Raw genomic sequence first — 18,888 nt, forward strand, 5'->3', positions numbered from 1 at the left:
CCCCTACGGCCGGTGAGGCGATTCGCCGTGAAGGGGCTCGGCTCGAGGGCCGCGCCGCGTCGTGCCCGTGTGACGTCACGTAGGCGCCGCTCGCTGAAGGCTTTCCCCGCCCCCCCCCGGCGCTGTTCTCTCTTTCCGGACCTGGCTGAGCAGGAGGCGCCATCATGGTGAGCGTGCTTTGAAGAGCTGCGGGCCCCGACTATCCGCCGCCATCCGTCTCGGACTGGGGCTGGGGGAATGCCGGAGGGGAGCAGGGAGGCCAGGGGGGCTCGGAGGGGGCGACCGCCGCGGTGGGGGAACTACTGGGGAGGCTCGAAGACCAGGGATAGGTCGGTCATCTCAGCCTCCGGCCCCCTCCCTTGCCCTTTTGTTATTATACGTACAGTTAAGTAGATGGCCGTATTGAAACACAAGGAGGTTAAGTGACGTGACCGGGATCACCCTGCCAGGAAGTGGCAGAGCCAGGGTTCCGACCCAGGCGCTGGTCCCACGTCCGTTCTTAATCTCTTGTCTCTGCTGCCTCTACCTGGACCTGTCATCCCTCCTGGCCTGGCACGTTGGGTTCTGGGGCGGGAGGTTTGGGGGGGGGGGGGTCTCTGACCGTCCAATGCCTGGGTTTCGTGGCCAGGCAAACCGCTGAAGTGTCAGCTCCTTGTCCGCCCCGTGATCTTGCCTTCCCTGCCCGTACCCCCATTTGTCGGTCTGTTTGTTGGGGACACAGTAATCCTGTGTGACCGATGTGAGTTTGGAAGAAAGAATTTGTCCGAAGAACGCGTCATAGATGATTGCATACCTTAAATGTTGGAGAAAAGGGAGCTACGGATAACCAAGTAGTTCTTTGCAATTCCTAACTTGGTCTATTAAAAAAAAAATCTCGGGGCAGAAGTTGGGGTACGGTGTAGTGGAAACGGTGGCTTCTTCGGTTTTCTCCGTAAAAGTGGGAAACTCCCTCCTAAGGTTGTGGGGTTCGGGGAGGTAACTGCAGGAAAGGTTCTCGTATTGGTTGTGCGTTGAGTGAGTTCCAAATAAAGATTCTCCGCTACGTTGTTAGGTAGAGTCTGCCCTTGGCTTCTGTTGTCGAAAAATAGATTTTAAAGAATTAAAAAAAAAATATATATTTTTTTTTTGAGTTGGTGTGACTGCTGTGTTAAAGCTTTTCATAGGGGTCATTTGAGGCCCAGAAGATCGTAAGTGACTCTCCGCATGTCACCTAGGGGTGGACCGGGGATTTGTTGTGTCTTCAGAGACTGGGGTCCTTGCTCTTCCTCGGAGATGAGTAATCAACTCATTTTTGCGGGCGAATAATCTGCCAGATCAGAGTTGGGTCCGTAATCTCTGCTTCATTAACTCTGCAGGGAGTCGACATCCGCCACAACAAGGACCGAAAGGTTCGGCGCAAGGAACCCAAGAGCCAGGACATCTACCTGAGACTGTTGGTCAAGGTGAGCTTGAGGCCTGAGACCCTTAGCACCACCCCAGAATTGTGACTTCTAGAACATTCTAGTATTGGTCCCCAGGCTCCTCCAGGGGTCTGCGTGGCAAGCTCGTAACTGGTTTTGCCCGGGGTTCCTGAAGGTTCAGTGTTCTCAGCGTCTGGGCTGTCTACATCTGGGGATTGGGGAGGGGGCTTGGAGGGTCTCCTTGGGGCCCAGTGGGATGGGGGAAAGCCATAAAAACCTTGCTAGCCCAAACATCGTTTCTTTTGCCTTTTGCTGGAAGGTTGGGATGGAAGGGTGTGGGCTGCCCTCGGTTCTCATCCTTCCTTTTCTCTTCCCTCCAGCTGTACCGGTTTCTGGCCAGACGGACCAACTCTACCTTTAACCAAGTTGTGTTGAAGAGGTTGTTCATGAGTCGCACCAACCGGCCACCTCTGTCCCTTTCCCGGATGGTGAGCGGCTGACTCGAGGAGCGACTGGAACCTGTCTTAGAGCTGGGCTCTGGGTGGGGGGGTGGGCAGCCCTGGAGCCTGGCCATCGGCTGGTTTACTTCACCCAGCGGTGGGCACAGAGCTCTGACCCTTGAGGCTGAACAGCGGTGGGTACTTGAGGGGTTCGGCCTTGTTTTCTCGTAAAGTGGGGGCAGTTATAGTGGGTTCGTGTGGGTTCAGGTCCCATGACGCAGTCCTTAAGTGTCAGGAGCGATCTGTTGAATAGTCTGCTTGCGGGTCGTGTCTGGTGCTTTTCCCAGGCTAGACCAGCGGGGAGCTAGTTGGGAGGTGGGGCGCGGGTGGGTTTAGCCCCGTCGGGGCACACGTGTCTCTTGTGCCCTTGGGGGCGCCTGGAGCAGTGGGATGGGGTTTAGACACCAGAAGGAACTTGCTTAACGTGCATTTCTCCTCCAAAGATCCGGAAGATGAAGCTGCCTGGCCGGGAAAACAAAACTGCCGTGGTTGTCGGGACGATAACCGATGACGTGCGGGTCCAGGAGGTGCCCAAACTGAAGGTGGGTGAGGAAGGTGCTCCGGGGCATGGTGGGGGGGCGAGAGCAGACTCCGGGGCCTGGACGACCTGTCTCAGGTCTGCTCTGTGTGAGGCAGGCGTCAACACCTACCCGTTTGAGCAGCTTTTAGGATTGAAGGGGGATGATCTTGGCGTTCTTGATGGTGGGTGTCCCTGGGCACGTCCCTTCTGGGTCCCTGTTGGCAGTGCTGTTTCTCAAGTCATGTAGCGCCTGGCTTCCGATCTAGATTTCTCTGGCAGTTTGTGGCCTGTGGACAACGTCTGGGGTCTTTTTTACCCCCGTTTCCTTATCCGTAGTAACTTGAGGGTGTTGCAGTGTTAAAGGCAATTTTAGAAACAAATTGGCCTCAGAGGCGCCTGGGTGGCTGAGTAGGTCAAGTGTCCCAACTCTTGATTTCGGCTCAGGTCGTGATCTAACGGTTTATGGGATCAAGCTCCGCATTGAGCTGTGCGCTGGCAGGGTGGAGCCTGCCTGGGATTCTCTCTCTCTCTCTGCTCCTCCCCTGCACGTGAACATTATCTCTCAATATAAATAAACGTTTTTTAAAATGGTGAGAATAGTTGTCAACTCAGGAAGCTCGCTCTAATGGTATTAGCGGGTGCCACAAGCAGTGGGGTGACTGCCGGGCCAGGGCCGTGGAGAGGAAGTCCCAGCAGCCGTGGGTGGCCGTGCCAGGGGTCTGACCACTCCTGTCCTGCGTGTCCCCCAGGTGTGCGCGCTGCGTGTGAGCAGCCGTGCCCGGAGCCGCATCCTCAAAGCTGGAGGCAAGATCCTCACCTTCGACCAGCTGGCCCTGGACTCCCCCAAGGGCTGTGGCACCGTCTTGCTCTCTGGTGAGTGGGGTTTAGTGGCTCCCATGGCTACTTCTGGGAGCCAGGTCCCTGCCTGATCCGGTCCTTCCCTTCCCCTTCCCCAGGTCCGCGCAAGGGCCGAGAGGTGTACAGGCATTTCGGCAAGGCCCCAGGGACCCCACACAGCCACACCAAGTGAGTATACCCAGCCTTGCCATCCGGCCCTGACTTTTTCCCTGGACCCCTCCCGGTGGGTCTGGGGGCCTTGCCCCGCTTCCAGCCCCTCTGTTTCTCACACCAACCCAGCGTCAGGCCTCCGTAGAATCCCCCCCGCCCCAACCTGGTCTTACTGGTTCTTCCTCAAGACTTGGCTTAAAGCTGCTCCTGTTGAGGCCCTGAAGAGCCAGCATATAAATGTAGGGCCTGAGTCTGCACCTCCCTCACGGAGCCTGCCTCTTACCCTGCCCTTGGGGCAGCTCAAATGGATCCTTCCTGAGTGCCTGATGCTGACTGCACTCCCGGCCTTCCCCGGTCCTTCCCCCTCACCCCCCCCCCACCCCATCCCGTGTCCGGTGCTGCTCTGTAGCTGTCCCTGGCCCATTGGGGCTGGCCACTCCTGTGTGGGCACGGTCTCACCCTCTTCTCCCTCCCGCAGACCCTACGTGAGATCCAAGGGCCGGAAGTTCGAGCGCGCCAGAGGCCGCAGGGCCAGCCGAGGCTACAAAAACTAACCCCAGACCCTGCCTTGTTATTAAAAAGATTTGGACTGTTGACGTCCTCTTGTGTGTTATTCCGGGGATGAGGGACAGGGGGCGGGACACGGGAGGGATCAGATTGGAGTCTGGGAGTGGGATGCGCGCCCATCTCCGCGGACACCAGTGGCGGAGGAGCCCTTCCCTCGGGGGCGGGGTCTAGCTCTACCCGCAGGCGCCCTCTGGAGGCTTCGGTGCCTGCTTGTCTGGATCTTGCACCGTTGGACCCTTGAGGGCACCCCACGGCCAAAGTCCCGCCCCCTCAGTGAGCCGGGTGACAGGTGTTTCCGCACCTGTTCCCTCCCCCGGATTAACCGCACCCGCCCCTCTAAACCTGAGCTCCCGGGCTCGGCCTGGTGGGCAGGGTGTGGACCCGGAAATGCTGAGGGGGCGGGATCGCGGTGGGGGAGGGGTACGTGGGAACAGGTGAGTTGCTCCCCTTTAACCCAAGCTTGAGTCAGCTGGGGTCTGGCGGGCCCCTGGGCCCTGCGCCAGTGACCTGGTGAGTGTGTTCCCTGGGCTGGGGCCTTCCCGTACCCGCGCTCGGCCTTCCGCGGGAACCTGCATCGGGCCCTCCTCTGTGTTTACACAAGGGGCTGGGTTCCCCGGATCCCAGGCTAAAACCTGATGAATGAGGCGAGACAGCCGGAAGGACGGCAGAAATAGAGGCAGGAGGTCTCCAGACCCCTGTTCTGAACTCCGAAAAGGCAAGGCAAGGAGGGAAAGGGGATGGGGGTCCGGACACATGGGGGGAGCTCTGGATGGGCGAGAGGGAGTCCTGGTTTTATTCCTCTTTATCTTTGTAGGCCTGGTCGCTGTGGTCTGGAGGAGGGAAGCCGCCTGGGTGCCGTGATTGGAAGGAGGGGCCGCTGGTTTGCAGGGATCAGGGGTCCACAGCCCAAAGGTTGGGTCAGGAGCCTCAAAGGAACAGCATGAGAGGGAGACAGGACAGGAGACAGAGTGGTCCTTGGCCAGGAATAAGTGGTTAGCTAGCAGGAGATAGCAGGATTCGGGTAGAAACCCCGGCAGGGCAGCTCGGCCAGGGATCAGCAGAGATCAGAGGGCAGCCTGAGAGCACTCTGGCTGGGAGACAGGCCGGCAGGGGCAGCCAATCCAAGGAACGGTGGTTGGTCAGGCCCTCCATCCAGATGGGCCGGTTCCATGGTGATGAAACCTCCTGGTGAGCGGATCCTCCGCTGTGGCAGCCCGAGTGGGTGTGAAACCCCAGGAGCAGGGTCCCCAGTCCACGGAGACCGATCTCGTTCCCTGGCTGGGTAAGGGGGATGCCCAGACTTCGGGCTGGAGCGCGTTCTTCCCAAGCTGAGTGAGCAGGTCCAAAGGGGAGGTGCGTGGAACGATCCGGCCGTGAGAGCCGCTGAGCCAGCCGCGAGTTGTCAGGAAAAACAGATTCTGCGGGACACGGCCGGGTGGTCAGATACGGACATTGTTGGAAGCAATCGATGCCTGCCAGATAATCCAAAGGAGAGCGTCAGTTAGACGCGCTATTGGTCAGGGGCACATAGGCAACCCGCTCTGCCTTTAGTTGGGGACATTTGGGTGGTAGGAGACAGGCAGGTGGCCTGTCGCTTGGAGATGGCGGGGCAGTCGGCCGGCTCTCTGGCCAGGACAGGTGGGCCATCGGCCTGACCAAGACTCAGCCAGCAGACCGGTCATTTGGGGCATCGCGTGGCCAGCAGGCCGGAAGTTGTTGCGGGACGGAACATAGAGGAGGAGTTGAGGGGTCCCGTGGCCGCGTAGAATCTGCCTGGCAGGAGACCCCCAGATGGTCAGTGCCCCAGAGACGGCCAAACCCTCCGCCGCCCAGCCTCACGGCCGTCCCGCCCCAGCAGCCCCATGTCAGCCTCCCAGCTGGCAGCGCTGGAAGGAGCGGAGTCGGAGGCCGAGGGGTTGCCCTTGACCGAGGCCAGCCCCGGCTTCCTGTATTCCGAGGGCCAGCGGCTGGCGCTCGAGGCCCTGCTGAGCAAGGGCGCGGCGGCGTTCGAGGCCTGCGTGCAGCGAGAGGGGCTGCGGCCCTTCCTGAGCGGGGAAGAGCTGCGGAGTCTGGCGGCGGCGGCCGAAGACTGGACAGCGTCCAAGCAGCGGCCCGACAGGGCGGCAGAGGGAGCCGCCGCCACCGATGGGGACTCGGGCAGCCTGACCTACTGGCCTGGACGGTCGGAGGAGCTGGTTCCCACGCTGCGGCTGGGCTGGCCGGAGGACCCGGCCTGGAAGGGAATCACCCGGGTGCAGCTGTTCACCCAGCCACCCGACGAGGGCCACCCGCCCCTCAAGGAGCTGGTGCGCCAGGAAATCCAGGCCGCCCGCAAGGTGGGGGCTCGGGGGGCCCGGTGTCCACTCCCCAGACCCGCGCGTCCTCACACGCCAGCTCCCGCCCCTGGGAGTGCGCGTCCCCTAGGGCCCATGGCATCTTGGCCATGCCCTCCTGGGACTTGTGAGTCCACATGACTCAGGTGTCTGTATCCCTCAGACCTCCTCCTCACCCTCTCTCCTGGGTACCCCTAGGCATCCACGATCCTTGGGACTTAACTATAACCCCCTGGCTCAGTCACCTACTCCACCCCAGAGTCCCCCCTGCAGCCCCCCCTAGGTAGCCTACTCTTTTTTTTTATATATATATATTTTATTTTTTTTTAAAAAAATTTTTTTTTTCTTCAACATTTTTTTTTTTATTTATTTTTGGGACAGAGAGAGACAGAGCATGAACAGGGGAGGGGCAGAGAGAGAGGGAGACACAGAATCGGAAACAGGCTCCAGGCTCTGAGCCATCAGCCCAAGAGCCTGACGCGGGGCTTGAACTCACGGACCGTGAGATCGTGACCTGGCTGAAGTCGGACGCTTAACCGACTGCGCCACCCAGGCGCCCCTATATATATTTTATTTTTAAGAGAGAGAGAGAGTGAGCAGGGGAGGGGCAGAGAGAGAGAAAGAGAGAGTGCATACAGCAGTGAGCCCGATTCGGGGCCCGAACTCACGAGCCGTGACGTCATGACCTGAGCCCAAGTCACAGGCTCAACCACCCAGGCGCCCCTAGCCTGGTCTTTGTGCCTGCCGGCTCCCACATTTAAGTGCTTTGCACGGGTTAACATTTAATGACCCTCAGGAGGGTCCTGTGAGGTTGGGACGCATTTTAACCAAGTGAGGAGATGGGGAAACTGAGGCACGGGAGGTTAAGTGTCTTCACCGGTAAGTGGCCAAGCGGGGATTTGAACCAAGGAGTCCTGGCCAGTGATCAGGAGTCATCACTGCTACGTATTTCCAGGTGCTCAGCACCCCAGTCCCCAGGGGATCTCTGGGTATCCAGGGCACCCCCAAGGATCCAGCTGTGCAGTTGGCCACAGGTGCCCTGCCCGGGCATCCAGCCCACTGAGCCCTGGAGTGGGGGGGGGGAGGCACCATGCAGTGTGTCACAGCTCAGGGGACATCATTCACCACTGCAGCTGTGATTAGGATGACAGTTTTCCAGTCATCCGGGCAGGCGAGGCCTCGGCCTCCAGGAAAGCCAGGCTTTTCCTCATTCACGTGTAGGCGCTGTATGAGCAGGAGTGTGGGTCTGGGGGGAGGGGGGGTCTCTCCCGCAGTCCCCTGAACATCCCGCGGAAGCCAGGCCCTTCAACTCCCACCCCCAGAGCACCTCACCCCCCAGGGCCCCGCCCCCCACTCCCAAATGTCCCCGGAGCTCCAGGCTCCATCCACAGCCCTTTTCCCCACCCCTCCCCCCAGCTAGTGGCCGTGGTCATGGACATCTTCACCGACCCAGACCTGCTCTCGGACCTGTTAGACGCCGCCACACGCCGCTGGGTGCCTGTCTACCTCCTCCTGGACCGCCAGCAGCTGCCTGCCTTCCTGACGCTGGCCCAGCAGCTGGGGGTGAACCCCTGGGCCACTGAGGTAGGAGCCCGGCGGGGGGGGGGGGGGGACCAAGTCGCCATCCTCCTGGCGCAGAGGCAGCAGGGGCAGATCCTTCCACAGGGTCCTAGCTCATCGAGGCAGATGCCAGCTGAGAGGGTCTGCTGAGACCTGATGCCCGAGGCATTGGGGGAATCAGGGGCGGGCTTTCCCACACGGTCCCCCTGAGTTAGGGGTACCTCCAAGAGACTCCCCCCCCAAGGCCAGATATTGGTAACTCTGGGGAAGCTGGGACAGAGTCCTAAGCAGGGGACTCCCAGGCCCTGCACGGTGAGCGGAGGCGTGCGAGGTGGGCCTGAGCAGGGGCGTGCCCCCTCCGTTCCAGAACCTGGATATCCGGGTCGTGCGAGGTTGCAGTTTCCAGAGCCGCTGGCGACGGCAGGTGAGTGGCAACGTGCGTGAGAAATTTGTGCTGCTGGACGGCGAGAGGGTCATCTCCGGATCCTACAGGTACGGCTGCCCCTCGTGATGCCACCCGGTGTCCTGTCCCCATCTCCCAGTGTGCTCAGAGGGCAGCTGGCGTCCCTTTGACCAGCCTAGCCTCGCTTTCCTGGTCTGTGAAATGGGTCGAAACACCCTTGCTGGTAGAGGAGGTGGGGGGGGGGGGGGCAGAACCAGCTGGGGGTGGAGCCAGGCCTGCCCAGGGGGCCGGCTTAGTGGGGGAGGGTCCTCTCTTTAACCCTGGGTGTCCTCATCTGGAAAGTGGGGCCTGGCAGTTTGTGTGTGGGTTTCCAAACCAGGAGGACCTGGCTTGGGGTCCTAGCTCCGCCCTGAGTGAGTTGACTCCGCCCCTCTAAGCATCTATTTAAAAAAAAAAAAAAAAGAAAACAGCCGATGTGCAAAGGGCCTGGCCCTCGGGCTGGTCCGTGACCCTCCTCTCTCCTGTCTTTGGGATCTGGCCCGACCCTGGATCCTGGCTCCTCGACCTCTTAGCTCGGTGACACTGAGCTCTGTGCCTCCCCTGCTCTGAACCTCAGTTTCCCCATCGGGAAGGTGTGAATAATCACAGCACACAATAATCTGCCTGCGTCGGAATCAAAACGCGGATCTCGGGGCCCCGCCCCCATTCAGCCGGCCTGGGATGGGACCTGAGAAGCAGCATTCCTGGCAAGCTCCTCCCGCTGATTACCCATGCTGCCCGTCGGAGGAACCCATTCTGGGACCCGCCACTGTGGAGACTGGGACCTTTCGGAAAGAATTCACCTTCCCGGCTTGGCCTGGGGGGATTCAACGAGATCACAGTGCCTTGGCACATCACATCAGCCGCCTTCCGTAAACATCAGCTGTCATTTATTATTGTCATCATTCGGGGTTTTTTGGTTTTGTTTTGTTTTGTTTTGTTTTGAACCTTATTTCATCGACTCTAAGGTGCCACCGATGAAAAGCAGCATCCTGATCAAAACGCGAAAAGAGATGCGTCTTAGAACCAATGAAATACAGTAGGGGGACAGTCAAACCCACCGAGCGTGGCTCCCCGCCACCAAATCAGGTCTGAGGACGCTTCGCCGAGCCCCCGGGTCCGGGTGGACGGCCCTAGGACAGATGAGGCCAGGGCCACGAGAGGTTGTCCAGGGCCTCTGGCCATTTAATGAGGGGGAGGGGTGGAGGCAGGAGGCTCGGGGAGCAGCGAGGCCGGGAGACCAGTCCCAGGCCCTGCCCTTCAGGTCGGTCACAGCAAGTGTGGGAACAGCAGCAGGCCCAGGGCCAGGCCGGCGGCGGTGACCCCTTCCAGCTGGCCGCTTTCGGGACCGGGGGCCCTGTTACACATGTGGCCGGAGCAGCAGGTGGTGGTGAGGGTGTAGGTGACGCCCATGTAGGTGACGGGCTCCTCGTGGCCGCAGGAAGTGGACTGCACGCAGCCTTTGTTGATGATGAGGCCGAGCCCCGGGGCCACCCCCTGGCCCGTGAAACAGTCCTCGTCTTCGCCACAGCGCATGTGGGTCCCGGGGCACTGCGTGGAGTCGGTCAGCTCACAGAACACACAGTCCTTGGCGCCCGTGGCACCCGGGGGCAGAGCCATCGCCAGAAGCAGCAGCCAGCCGGGGACCATGGTGGCCTGGCGGCGGTGACGGTGCCCAAGCCAGGCCGTGGGCTTCCTGGGCCTCCCGGAAGCGCTGAATGAGGATCCCGAGTCCCCCCACCCGCGACTTTCGCCCCTGGGCTGGCCTCCCGGGGTCAGCACTTGGAGTGTCCTCGGTTCCCAATGCTCCGTGTCCGTCTCAGGAGCTCCGTCGTGACCGCGGTTCTCGAGCGCTTGGGTCTCAGAAGATCCCCGGGACGGAGACAAGCCAGCGGGCGCGATCCGACGGGCGTCTCTGTGCAGCGGAATGGGGTGACCTCACAGACCCCTCAGGGTTCCCACTGGCCGCTCCAGGGGTGAGGTCACAGGTGGGGGGAGGGGTGTCACAATCTGAGGGCAGGACGGCCCCCTGACCTGCCAGGGAGCGAGGGAGGACACTGCCACCCTGCCAAGGTAAGGACGATCGGACCCACGCTCGCCATCCTGGGGGCTGAGTCGTCGCTCTCTGGGCGCTGGGTGCTGTGCCCGCTGAGGCGCACGAGACGCAGCCCGCAGTGAGCCCATTTTCCAGATGGGCAGACCAAGGCTCAGGAAGGGAAAGCGACGTGTCCAAGGTCCCCTGGGCCAGGATTGCAGCCCAGGTTCGTGTGATTCCAAAGAGGGCATTTACTGAGCACCTGCTATGCGCCAAGGCCTGAGCCAGATGCTTTGAACGCCACCATCGTGACAACAGGGGCGATGGGGACACCGCTGACCACAGCCAGCAGGCTTTTAGTGCTGGCCACCGTGCCCGGGGCTCAACCCCCTGTTCCCTCGTTCCAGTCTCCCTACATTCGAGCTCCGTATGACAGACGAGCAGACAGGAGCACGGAGCAGCCACACAGCAAATGCTTGGCAAATGGCGGTCGTTATATGGGAAGCAGCCGAGCCCGACAACAGGACTTGTGGAGTCCGAAAACACATCCCATCTCTTTCCGGATGGGGAAACCGAGGCACTGATGCAGCCTCGGTTGGGGAGGGGGCAGAGTCCCTTAAGATAATTTAAGTGTCTTAACTCACGTAGCGGTCACGTCAACCCTCTGGGTAGGTACGTGAGTCGTTCCCATTCTACGGAGGGGGATGTCGGGGCCAGAGAGGTTGCAGGATTTGCCTGAGGTCACACAGCCTGCCCTGGGACCAGGTGGGGACTGGTAATGGAGTCCGGGCGGGGCCCGTGGGGCTGCACGGAGAGCCTGACCCCTCCCTGCGTGCCCCCCAGCTTCACGTGGAGCGACTCCCGCCTGCACCGAGGCCTGGTGACCCTGTTGACCGGCGAGATTGCTGCCGCCTTCAGCCGAGAGTTCCGGACACTGTATGCGGCCTCCTGGCCACTCCCGTCCGCGCCCACCTCGGGCCCCTTCGTCAGCATTGTGGGGGGGCTGCAGCTGGCCTACAACCCCCACCGTGTGGCCTGCCGCCGCTCTGTGGCCCCCGTGTCACCGCCACCGCCCGATGGCCCGCTGGCCCAACGCTTGGCCGCCTGCCGAGTCTTTGACGGGGACAGGCAGGAGACCCCGGCCGCCCCAGGGCCGGCGCTGAGCGACATCCTGAGGAGCGTCCGGCGCGCCCGGACCCCCAGCGGCCCCCCGGCCCGGCCCAGCCACTCCCTGTGGGACCTGAGCCGCCTGTCGCAGCTGTCCGGCTCCAGCGACGGTGACAACGAGGTGAGACCTGGCGGGTGGCCTGAGAGAGAACAGGAATAGCTGGAAAAGGATGGAGGCAACCAGGGCCGAGTTCCAATCTCTCCCTGGTGCCTCAGTCTCCTCATCTGTGAAATGGGTGGGTCCAGAGCTGTAGTAACACCCACCTCAGAGGGGTGTGGCCCTACTGCGTGCCAGGCAGGGGTGAGCGCTGGGCGGCCTGGGGCAGAGACCCCGGGAGCCACCCTGGGTGCAAATCCGGGCACGACACGCCAATTGTGAGAGCCGGGTGGGGGGGGGGGGTAGGAATTTGCCTGAACCTCCATGTTCTCGTCTAGCAAATGGGCCCAGCAGTGGTCCCCACGCTCAGTTCGGCGGGAGGGAGTCAGTGAGGGGCGGATGAACTAGAACAATCATCATTCCGGTAAATCCGCGAAGTGGAATTTATTTTTATTGAGTTCGTGGCCTCACCTCACCCCAGGTCGGTGAGCTACTAGTCTTCTCACGTTCATTGTTACAGAGGGGTAAGCTGAGGCCCAGAGAGGTCAAGTAACTTGCCCAGAGTTCCAAGCAACCATCTTTTGGGGGCACCTTGCCACACGCCGGGCGCTTTCCCAGGGGTGGCTAGATGGGACCTTTGCCACAACCCTCTGACGGGGGGAGGGGGGGGATGTTATTACAACTCTGCACCCGCCCATTTCGCAGATGAGGAAACCGAGGCACCAGGGAGAGATTGGAACTCGGCCCTGGTTGCCTCCCGGGTGAAGCTTTTAAATGCTCTGCCCCTGGCTTCCCAGATTCGAGTGTCGTGGGGGTGCTGGGGAGGGGATTTGGGGAGCTCTGAGGGGGTCTTGGCGCCCCCCCCCCACCCCAGCTGCTTAGACACCGGGATCCCAACACAGCCTACACTAACTCTCTGGGATCCCGGGTGGGGCGCCTCAGTGCCCCCAGCTGCAAAGTGGGCTGTCGAGAGGGTGAGAGCGGAGCCGGGATGGGGATGGGGGGACAAACAGGCAGAACTGGGGCACAGTTTCTCCGCGAGCTGTGCGCCCCCCCCCCCCCCCGTCAGGCTCAGTTTTCCCATCCGCGAAGTGGGAGCTAGTGGGGACCTTTTCGGAGGGGGAGGGAGAAATGTCCCAGGAATCCCCTCCCTCCCTCGTTTCCGGTCCAGGGGAGAGGTGGGGATGGGCACACCAGGGGCAAGGTCCTCGCCTCCACCCGGTCCTGAGCCACCGTCACCCAGCATCACCTCCCTCGGCAAATATTTACTCCCCCCAGGCAGCTGCTGGCAGCTTCCTGCAGGGGGGGATCACGGCTCCCGGGCCCCCCCCCAGGCCTCCCTGCACACACACGCCTCCCCTTGCCTGGGCTCGGCCCCCAGCACCTTCTCTCACCTCCCTGTCTTTTCCTCCACAGCTCAAGAAATCCTGGGGTTCCAAGGACACCCCCGCGAAGGCCCTGATGAGGCAGCGGGGCATGGGAGGGGCCCCCTGGGGTGAGACAGAACCCCGTCCTCCGGGCCGGGCCCACCCCCCAGGCGGCCCCCTCCGCGTCCTCCCTGCCCGCCGCCTCCGCCATCTGTCCCCGACCAGAAGGAGGTTCGCTGAGAATGCAACCTCCAAGCCGCGGGAGCCCCGAGGCACCCAGCAGCCAGACTGGGCTGCCCAGGCGGGACTCGGGGGGCGACCCTGACGGGAGCCAAAGCCACCCTGGACGGGCCTGTCGACGGTCACCTCCCAGCCCCCCCCCCCCCCGGCCCCCGTCCGTGTTGTGCCTTGGACAAGGCTTCTGGCCTCGGTGTCCGGGAAGCGGCAGGGATGTTTCCCCCTTTGTTCCAGAACTCGGGCAAGCCCAGTGCCCAGTCTAGATGCCAGTGTCGCAGTTCAGAAAAATGGGCAGAAAGTGTCGACCCGCTGGCATCCCGGGACAGGGCATATCCAATTGCGGCCAGGAGGACAGGCCTGGCCGAGTGGCCCCCGAGCCGGCATCGCGTGGGGGCGAAGGTGGGGCGTCCCCGGGACAGGGTGGGGAGCCTCCTGGATCTATCAGGCTCCGGAGCTGTGGGTAAACTGAGCTTAGAGGAGGAGAGGAAAGAATCCAGTCCAGGGAGTGGGGCTTAATAATGAGGGACAGGAAATTGGTGGGGACCCCTGCTGGGGGACCGGTCAGGGCCCTGGGACTGTTTTCTGGGTGCCAAGGAGCGAGTTGTTGGGGCTCCCTTTACCTCTGCTCAAAATAAAGCTGCTTTATGCCAGAATCCTGCATTTTCACAGCCTAGCCGCAGACCCAGGAATCCAGTCCTGGGCCCTTCCTCCCTCAGACTCCCTGGGGGAGCCAGGCGCCCAGCGTGGGGGTCCCCCCACCGCGGCGGCCTCCTCCCCTCGCGCGCCCCCTGCCGGCCGTCCCCCGGCGCGCCGCCTCCAGAGCGCATCGAGAGTCGGGGCAGGAGCGATGCGTTTATTCTCAAGGTCACAGGTCCGGGGGGTGCTCGGAGGCCTGGGCTGGGGTGGGGCTGGGATCGGGGTCCGGGCTGGCGTCCTCGGGGTCGTCCCAGGGGAAGGTGGGCAGCCCCCGCATCTGCTCCCGGTAGACGCGGTCGAAGGCTTCGCTCTGTGCCACCGTAAAGTGGTTCTTCCAGTCGCCGCACACCCCTGGAGGGGAGGGAGGGGCGGCGAGGTGAGGCCCGGCGGGGACATCCCCCGCGCCCCACATCCCAGCACCCTCTTGCCCACCTCCGGGCCTTGGCCAGGAGCACCTCCCCGCTCTTGCCCTTTCACCTCCTACTGATGGCTGCCTCTCACGCTGGCCTCCAGTCACCTGGCCAGACCCCTGGGCACCCGTTTTGCCCCCTCCTTCCCCCTGGCTCCCCCCCTACCCTGCCTCTCCTTTTCAGTAGACCTGTTGCCTTCCTCCTCCAGCTTTACCCCCTGACCCCTTAAATCGCTCTGCCCAGAACCTCCCCCTCCCGCTCCCTGTCCCTAACCTCCCTGGCTGGAAAAGGGCATCCTCACTCCGGGGCTCCTGCAACACCCACGCTACCTCCGTGATGGCTCTGCCATTGGGAATGTACCCACACGCCCGTGCCAGGGAACGCGCGGAAGGGTGGCCCTGGCTTCCTCGGTTTCCCTCCTTAACCCTCGTGGCGACCCAGCAGGCGAGGGGCGTGACCTCTGCCCCTTTCACAGGCCCAGGCGGGCGCAGGGCCCCCCCCCCCCCCCGGGGCGGCCTCGAGCTTCTCACCTGGGGCCAATGTCATTTGGATGGCAGACAGTATTTTGAATTACATGACACCCCCTAGTGAAGGGTGGGGGTGGGGCTCCCTGTGATAGGCTGAGTAATCACCCCCCCCCACCAGATGTCCACGTCCTGGTCTTTGGAACCTATGAATATGTGACCTTACAAGAGGGACTTTGCAAGTGTCGTTGGTTAAGGATGGAGGTTTATCCAGGCAGACCCACAAGGGTCCCTATAAGAAGAGGGGGAGGGCCGCCCGGGGGGAGGGGGAGGGTGGCTCCGGCAGGTTGAGTGTCCAGACTCTTGATCTGGGCTCAGGACACGATCTCATGGTTTGTGAGTTCGAGCCTTCGACCCCCCCCCCCCCCCCGCCCCCATGGACGGAGTGGAGCCTGCTTCGGATTCTCTCCCTCTCTCCCGGTCTCTCTCTGCCCCTCCCCCGTTTGCTCCCTCTTGGTCTCTCTCAAAACAAACAAACATAGGGAGAAAAAGCAAAAGAGGCGGGAGGCTTAGAGTCTGGGATCGGAAGACTGCCACCCTTCTTTTTTTTTATTTATTTATTTATTTATTTATTTTGGGACAGAGAGAGAGCATGAACGGGGGAGGGGCAGAGAGAGAGGGAGACACAGAATCAGAAACAGGCTCCAGGCTCCGAGCCATCAGCCCAGAGCCTGACGCGGGGCTCGAACTCACGGACCGTGAGATCGTGACCTGGCTGAAGTCGGACGCCTAACCGACTGCGCCACCCAGGCGCCCCAGACTGCCACCCTTCTGATCGGAAGACCGGTGAGGGGCGAGGAGCCCAGCAGTCCGTGTGGGGCTGGAAACGGAAAAGGCAGGGAACAGATTCTCCCCCCTGGAGCCTCCAGAAGGACCCGTCCCTCTGACACTTTTGATTTTAACCCAGGGACACTGACTTGGGACTTCTGACCCAACCCCATAAACGTGGGTTGTGTTAAGCCGCTAAGTTTGTGGTCTTGTAGCAGGAATAGGAACGAGGGAACGAGGACACTCCCTCCCCCCCCCCCCCCCCCCCCCCCCCCCCCCCCCCCGTCCCGTAATCCGAGCGCTTGAAGGTTTCTGGGCTGAACCTTAACGCTAAGAAGGATTCGCTAAGACTCTATATAGCCTCAGGACGGTTCAGTCCTGGCTGTGGCCTTGGACAGGGCCGTTTTGTCGCCGTTTGGAGCTCTCTGGATGCCGGGCCCTGTGCTAAGCCCTGGGGGGGCGGGTGGGGGGTCCCTCGTGACCTTGTGAAGGCAGTGCTGCTCGGAGCGACCCCACATTTCAGCTGGGAAAACCGAGGCCCAGAGAGGTGACCTGACCACCCCAAGGTGTACAGCCAGGCGGTGGCCGGGTGAGCCTTGGAACCCCAGAGCCCCCCGCACCTTTCCGGAGGAAGGCGCCGTGGCGTTGGTCCAGCAGGCTGGGGGGCAGCAGAGTGAAGTTGGACATGGCGTTGGCCTTCATGGCACCGAAAGCCGAGTGTGCCACGACGGAGTCCAGCGCCTCCTTGCCCAGCGGCCGGCCCAAAAACTGGCATATGTCCTGCAGGGAGCTGCGGAGGTCCTGCGGGGGCCGGGGAGGGGGGGTCAGGGAGGCCGGGCGGAGGGAGGGGACCCCAGGCAAGGAAGGAGCACCAGACCCAGAATCTGGATGTCCGAGTCCCCGACCCAGAGCCGTCTGGGTGGCTCTGCTGCTTTGCCTCAGTTTCCCCACCACCAAGCCGAGGGATGGGGCGATGGCTTCTGAGAGTTTTCGCAGGCTGGGGGTTTCGGAGGGTTCCGCGGGTGGGAGGGAAGGGGCAGAGCCGGGGCAGAGGTCAGCTGGGCAGCTGGTGCACAATCACCCCTCACTCAGGTTAGAAGTGGGGGTCAGCCTGTCTGTGCCCCAGATCTGCACCTCCCCCCGGGTGCCCATCCAGGAAGAGCAGCCTCACTCACTGGGTCACAGGACCGGATTCCCAGCCCGGCCTCCCCTCTCTTACTCCCCCTCCCCCCTCACCCCTGTCAGTCTCCCTCTGCTCATCCCCTCCTCTGTTCTCGGCGCCCTTGCACTGGGCCTGCCTTGTCCTCTCCCCATGGACCCGCGACTCGGCCTCCTCCCTGGCCTCCCTGCCTCCAGGCGCCCACACCCAAAGCTGCTCCCGGCCCCCCTGTGGCTCCCCAGTGCCCTGGGACAGGAGTCCCAGCCCCCAGGCCTGGCTTTCAAGGACAGAAGTGGTCTGGCCTGGCCTGGCCTGGCCTCTAATTCCAGAACTTAACCATTCCCTGCATTTTCCTCCCTGCAGCCTTGGCAGGGGGTGGCCGAGAATGCCCCCTGGCACCCTCCTCCACCAGGCAAACTTCCCCACCCAGATACAGCTCAAACATCACCCTCCTCCTGGCAACGATCGATCGTTCAGGCCACGTGGATTGAGGGGCGCCTGGGGGGCTCAGTCCGTTGAGCGTCCGACTTCGGCTCAGGTCACGATCTCACCGTCCACGGGTTTGAGCCCCACATCTGTGCTGTCAGCACAGAGCGCAGTTCGCAACTTCTGTCTCCCTCTCTCTCTCTCTGCCCCTCACCCTCTCTCTCTCTCTCTCTCTCTCTCTCTCTCTCTCGTATATCTGTGCCAAGCCCGTCAATAGCCTTGCAGACAGGTGTCATTACCCCGGTCAGTAAATGGAGGCCCAGAGAGGGGAAGACACTCGTCCAGGGTCACACAGCTAGGGAGGAACTCAGATTTCCGTGCCCGAAGCCCACGCTTCCCTCCTCTGTCTCGCCGCCTTCCCTGATACTTAGTGCCCAGGACAGTTAGCCTTCTCGTCAGCGCCGCCAGCCCCACGGCTCCGGTTTTCCAGGCCATTCCTGGTTTCGCAACCCTACATCCCTTTATCTTCTTGAACCACCGGCGTGTCCCAGAAATTCTAACATGTGTGCAGTTCCTCACACGCCAGGGGCAGCCCAGAAGCTCTGCCAGGCTGCATGGCCCAGTTTTTGGCTTTGGAGAAAAACGCTCGATGAAACAAAACAAAACAAAACAAAACAAAGCGGGGGGGGGGGTGCTGGGGAGGGGATGGGGTGTGGCGGTTAACGCCGGACATCTTGTCTGGACCTTTCCACCAAAAGACGTTTACCGGGGTGGGCAAAGGACTCAGGCAGGTTGTCAAGTGTCCCCCAGCTTCCTCCTCCATAAAACGGGGGTACTAACAATATTGGGGTGCACCCTACACAATTATATTTTTTGCAGATCCAAACGGGTCCAATATGGGCAGCTGTAGGTGGTTCTAGCTTATCTGTGACTCGCCTGTCCACACGCTGAGGGTTAAGTGAGGTGTTTGGTGCGTGGTATTCTCGTTCTTGCCGATCCCACGGGTCCTGCCTCGGGACCTAGTCGCTTTTACTTTGCGCACTAAATTAACACTTTGGTGTACCTTGTCAGATGGTCGTGCTATGCCGGGGGCTCCCTACGGCGTCTCACGCAACCTCACGAGCTGGCATTTTCCCACCCATTTTAAGGATGGGACGTCTGAGGCTCTGAGAGATTTGGGGGGACGTTAACTGCTTTGTCGGACACAAACATTCAGGTGCTTCCCCCTCCAAAAAGTACCGACAGAAAGCACCCAAAAAAAAAAAAAATACATGAGGAGCGCCTGGGTGGCTCAGTCGGTTAAGCGTCCGACTCCCGTCTGATGGTTCGGGAGTTCGAGCCCCGCGTCAGGCTCTGTGTTGACAGCTCAGAGCCTGGAGCCTGCTTCCCATTCTGTGTCTCCCCCTCTCTCCACCCACCCCCCCGCCAAATAAAATAAAATCCATGATGTGTACATACAAGAAGGAAATGGAACTCACTCCCCACGCGCCATGGTTCCGTGCTTTTCCGACCGCCTCGCCTGCTCAGGGCCCACCCCTGGCTCCCACCTCCTCAGAGAAAAGCCAAGGTCCTTGCTGTGTCTCCCACCCCCACCCCTACCCCCACTCAGGCGGCTCTGGCCACATCCTTCTTTGCTCCCCTTGGAAACACATCAAGCGTGTGCTGTCACCTC

At 61.6% G+C, this 18,888-nt stretch overlaps 4 protein-coding genes across 6 annotated transcripts in view; 2 read left to right on the forward strand and 2 right to left on the reverse strand.

The window, feature by feature from the left end:
* Positions 1-34: 34 nt before the first annotated feature.
* Positions 35-4,022, forward strand: RPL18 (ribosomal protein L18). Its single transcript, XM_058707960.1, has 7 exons — positions 35-167; positions 1,356-1,442; positions 1,781-1,888; positions 2,344-2,442; positions 3,170-3,293; positions 3,377-3,446; positions 3,907-4,022. The coding sequence occupies exons 1-7, from the start codon at positions 165-167 to the stop codon at positions 3,980-3,982; spliced, it is 567 nt and encodes a 188-aa protein (XP_058563943.1). The 5' UTR covers positions 35-164; the 3' UTR covers positions 3,983-4,022.
* A 1,724-nt stretch (positions 4,023-5,746) lies between these two features.
* Positions 5,747-13,575, forward strand: FAM83E (family with sequence similarity 83 member E). Its single transcript, XM_058707937.1, has 5 exons — positions 5,747-6,331; positions 7,745-7,912; positions 8,256-8,380; positions 11,209-11,653; positions 13,046-13,575. Exons 1-5 carry the CDS (start codon positions 5,858-5,860, stop codon positions 13,319-13,321), a joined length of 1,488 nt encoding a protein of 495 aa, XP_058563920.1. The 5' UTR covers positions 5,747-5,857; the 3' UTR covers positions 13,322-13,575.
* On the reverse strand, positions 9,493-11,159 carry SPACA4 (sperm acrosome associated 4). Its single transcript, XM_058707963.1, has one exon. The coding sequence runs from the start codon at positions 9,978-9,980 to the stop codon at positions 9,600-9,602; it is 381 nt and encodes a 126-aa protein (XP_058563946.1). The 5' UTR covers positions 9,981-11,159; the 3' UTR covers positions 9,493-9,599.
* A 497-nt stretch (positions 13,576-14,072) lies between the features above and the next one.
* Positions 14,073-18,888, reverse strand: part of SULT2B1 (sulfotransferase family 2B member 1) — a 32,315-nt gene continuing 27,499 nt past the window's right edge. For all 3 annotated transcript variants that reach the window (XM_058707950.1, XM_058707953.1, XM_058707952.1), the window contains exons 6-7: positions 16,252-16,432; positions 14,073-14,280 (exon numbers count right to left, since the gene is read on the reverse strand). In XM_058707950.1, coding sequence (XP_058563933.1) covers positions 14,099-14,280; positions 16,252-16,432 — 363 coding nt within the window. In that variant the 3' untranslated portion in view covers positions 14,073-14,098. The remainder of the gene's footprint in view (positions 14,281-16,251; positions 16,433-18,888) is intronic.

This window comes from Neofelis nebulosa, chromosome 17 (assembly GCF_028018385.1).
Source record: "Neofelis nebulosa isolate mNeoNeb1 chromosome 17, mNeoNeb1.pri, whole genome shotgun sequence".
NCBI lineage: Eukaryota > Metazoa > Chordata > Mammalia > Carnivora > Felidae > Neofelis > Neofelis nebulosa.

What these genes read in the sequence shown, in the direction of transcription:
- FAM83E (XM_058707937.1), top strand. Translation starts at nt 5,858, where the DNA reads ATGTCAGCCTCCCAGCTGGCAGCGCTGGAAGGAGCGGAGTCGGAGGCC. An exon ending in AAATCCAGGCCGCCCGCAAG is followed by an intron (nt 6,332 to 7,744) that starts GTGGGGGCTCGG and finishes CCCTCCCCCCAG; the next exon opens with CTAGTGGCCGTGGTCATGGA. An exon ending in TGAACCCCTGGGCCACTGAG is followed by an intron (nt 7,913 to 8,255) that starts GTAGGAGCCCGG and finishes CCTCCGTTCCAG; the next exon opens with AACCTGGATATCCGGGTCGT.
- RPL18 (XM_058707960.1), top strand. An exon ending in AGGAGGTGCCCAAACTGAAG is followed by an intron (nt 2,443 to 3,169) that starts GTGGGTGAGGAA and finishes CGTGTCCCCCAG; the next exon opens with GTGTGCGCGCTGCGTGTGAG. An exon ending in TGGCACCGTCTTGCTCTCTG is followed by an intron (nt 3,294 to 3,376) that starts GTGAGTGGGGTT and finishes CCCCTTCCCCAG; the next exon opens with GTCCGCGCAAGGGCCGAGAG.
- SPACA4 (XM_058707963.1), bottom strand. Translation starts at nt 9,980, where the DNA reads ATGGTCCCCGGCTGGCTGCTGCTTCTGGCGATGGCTCTGCCCCCGGGT.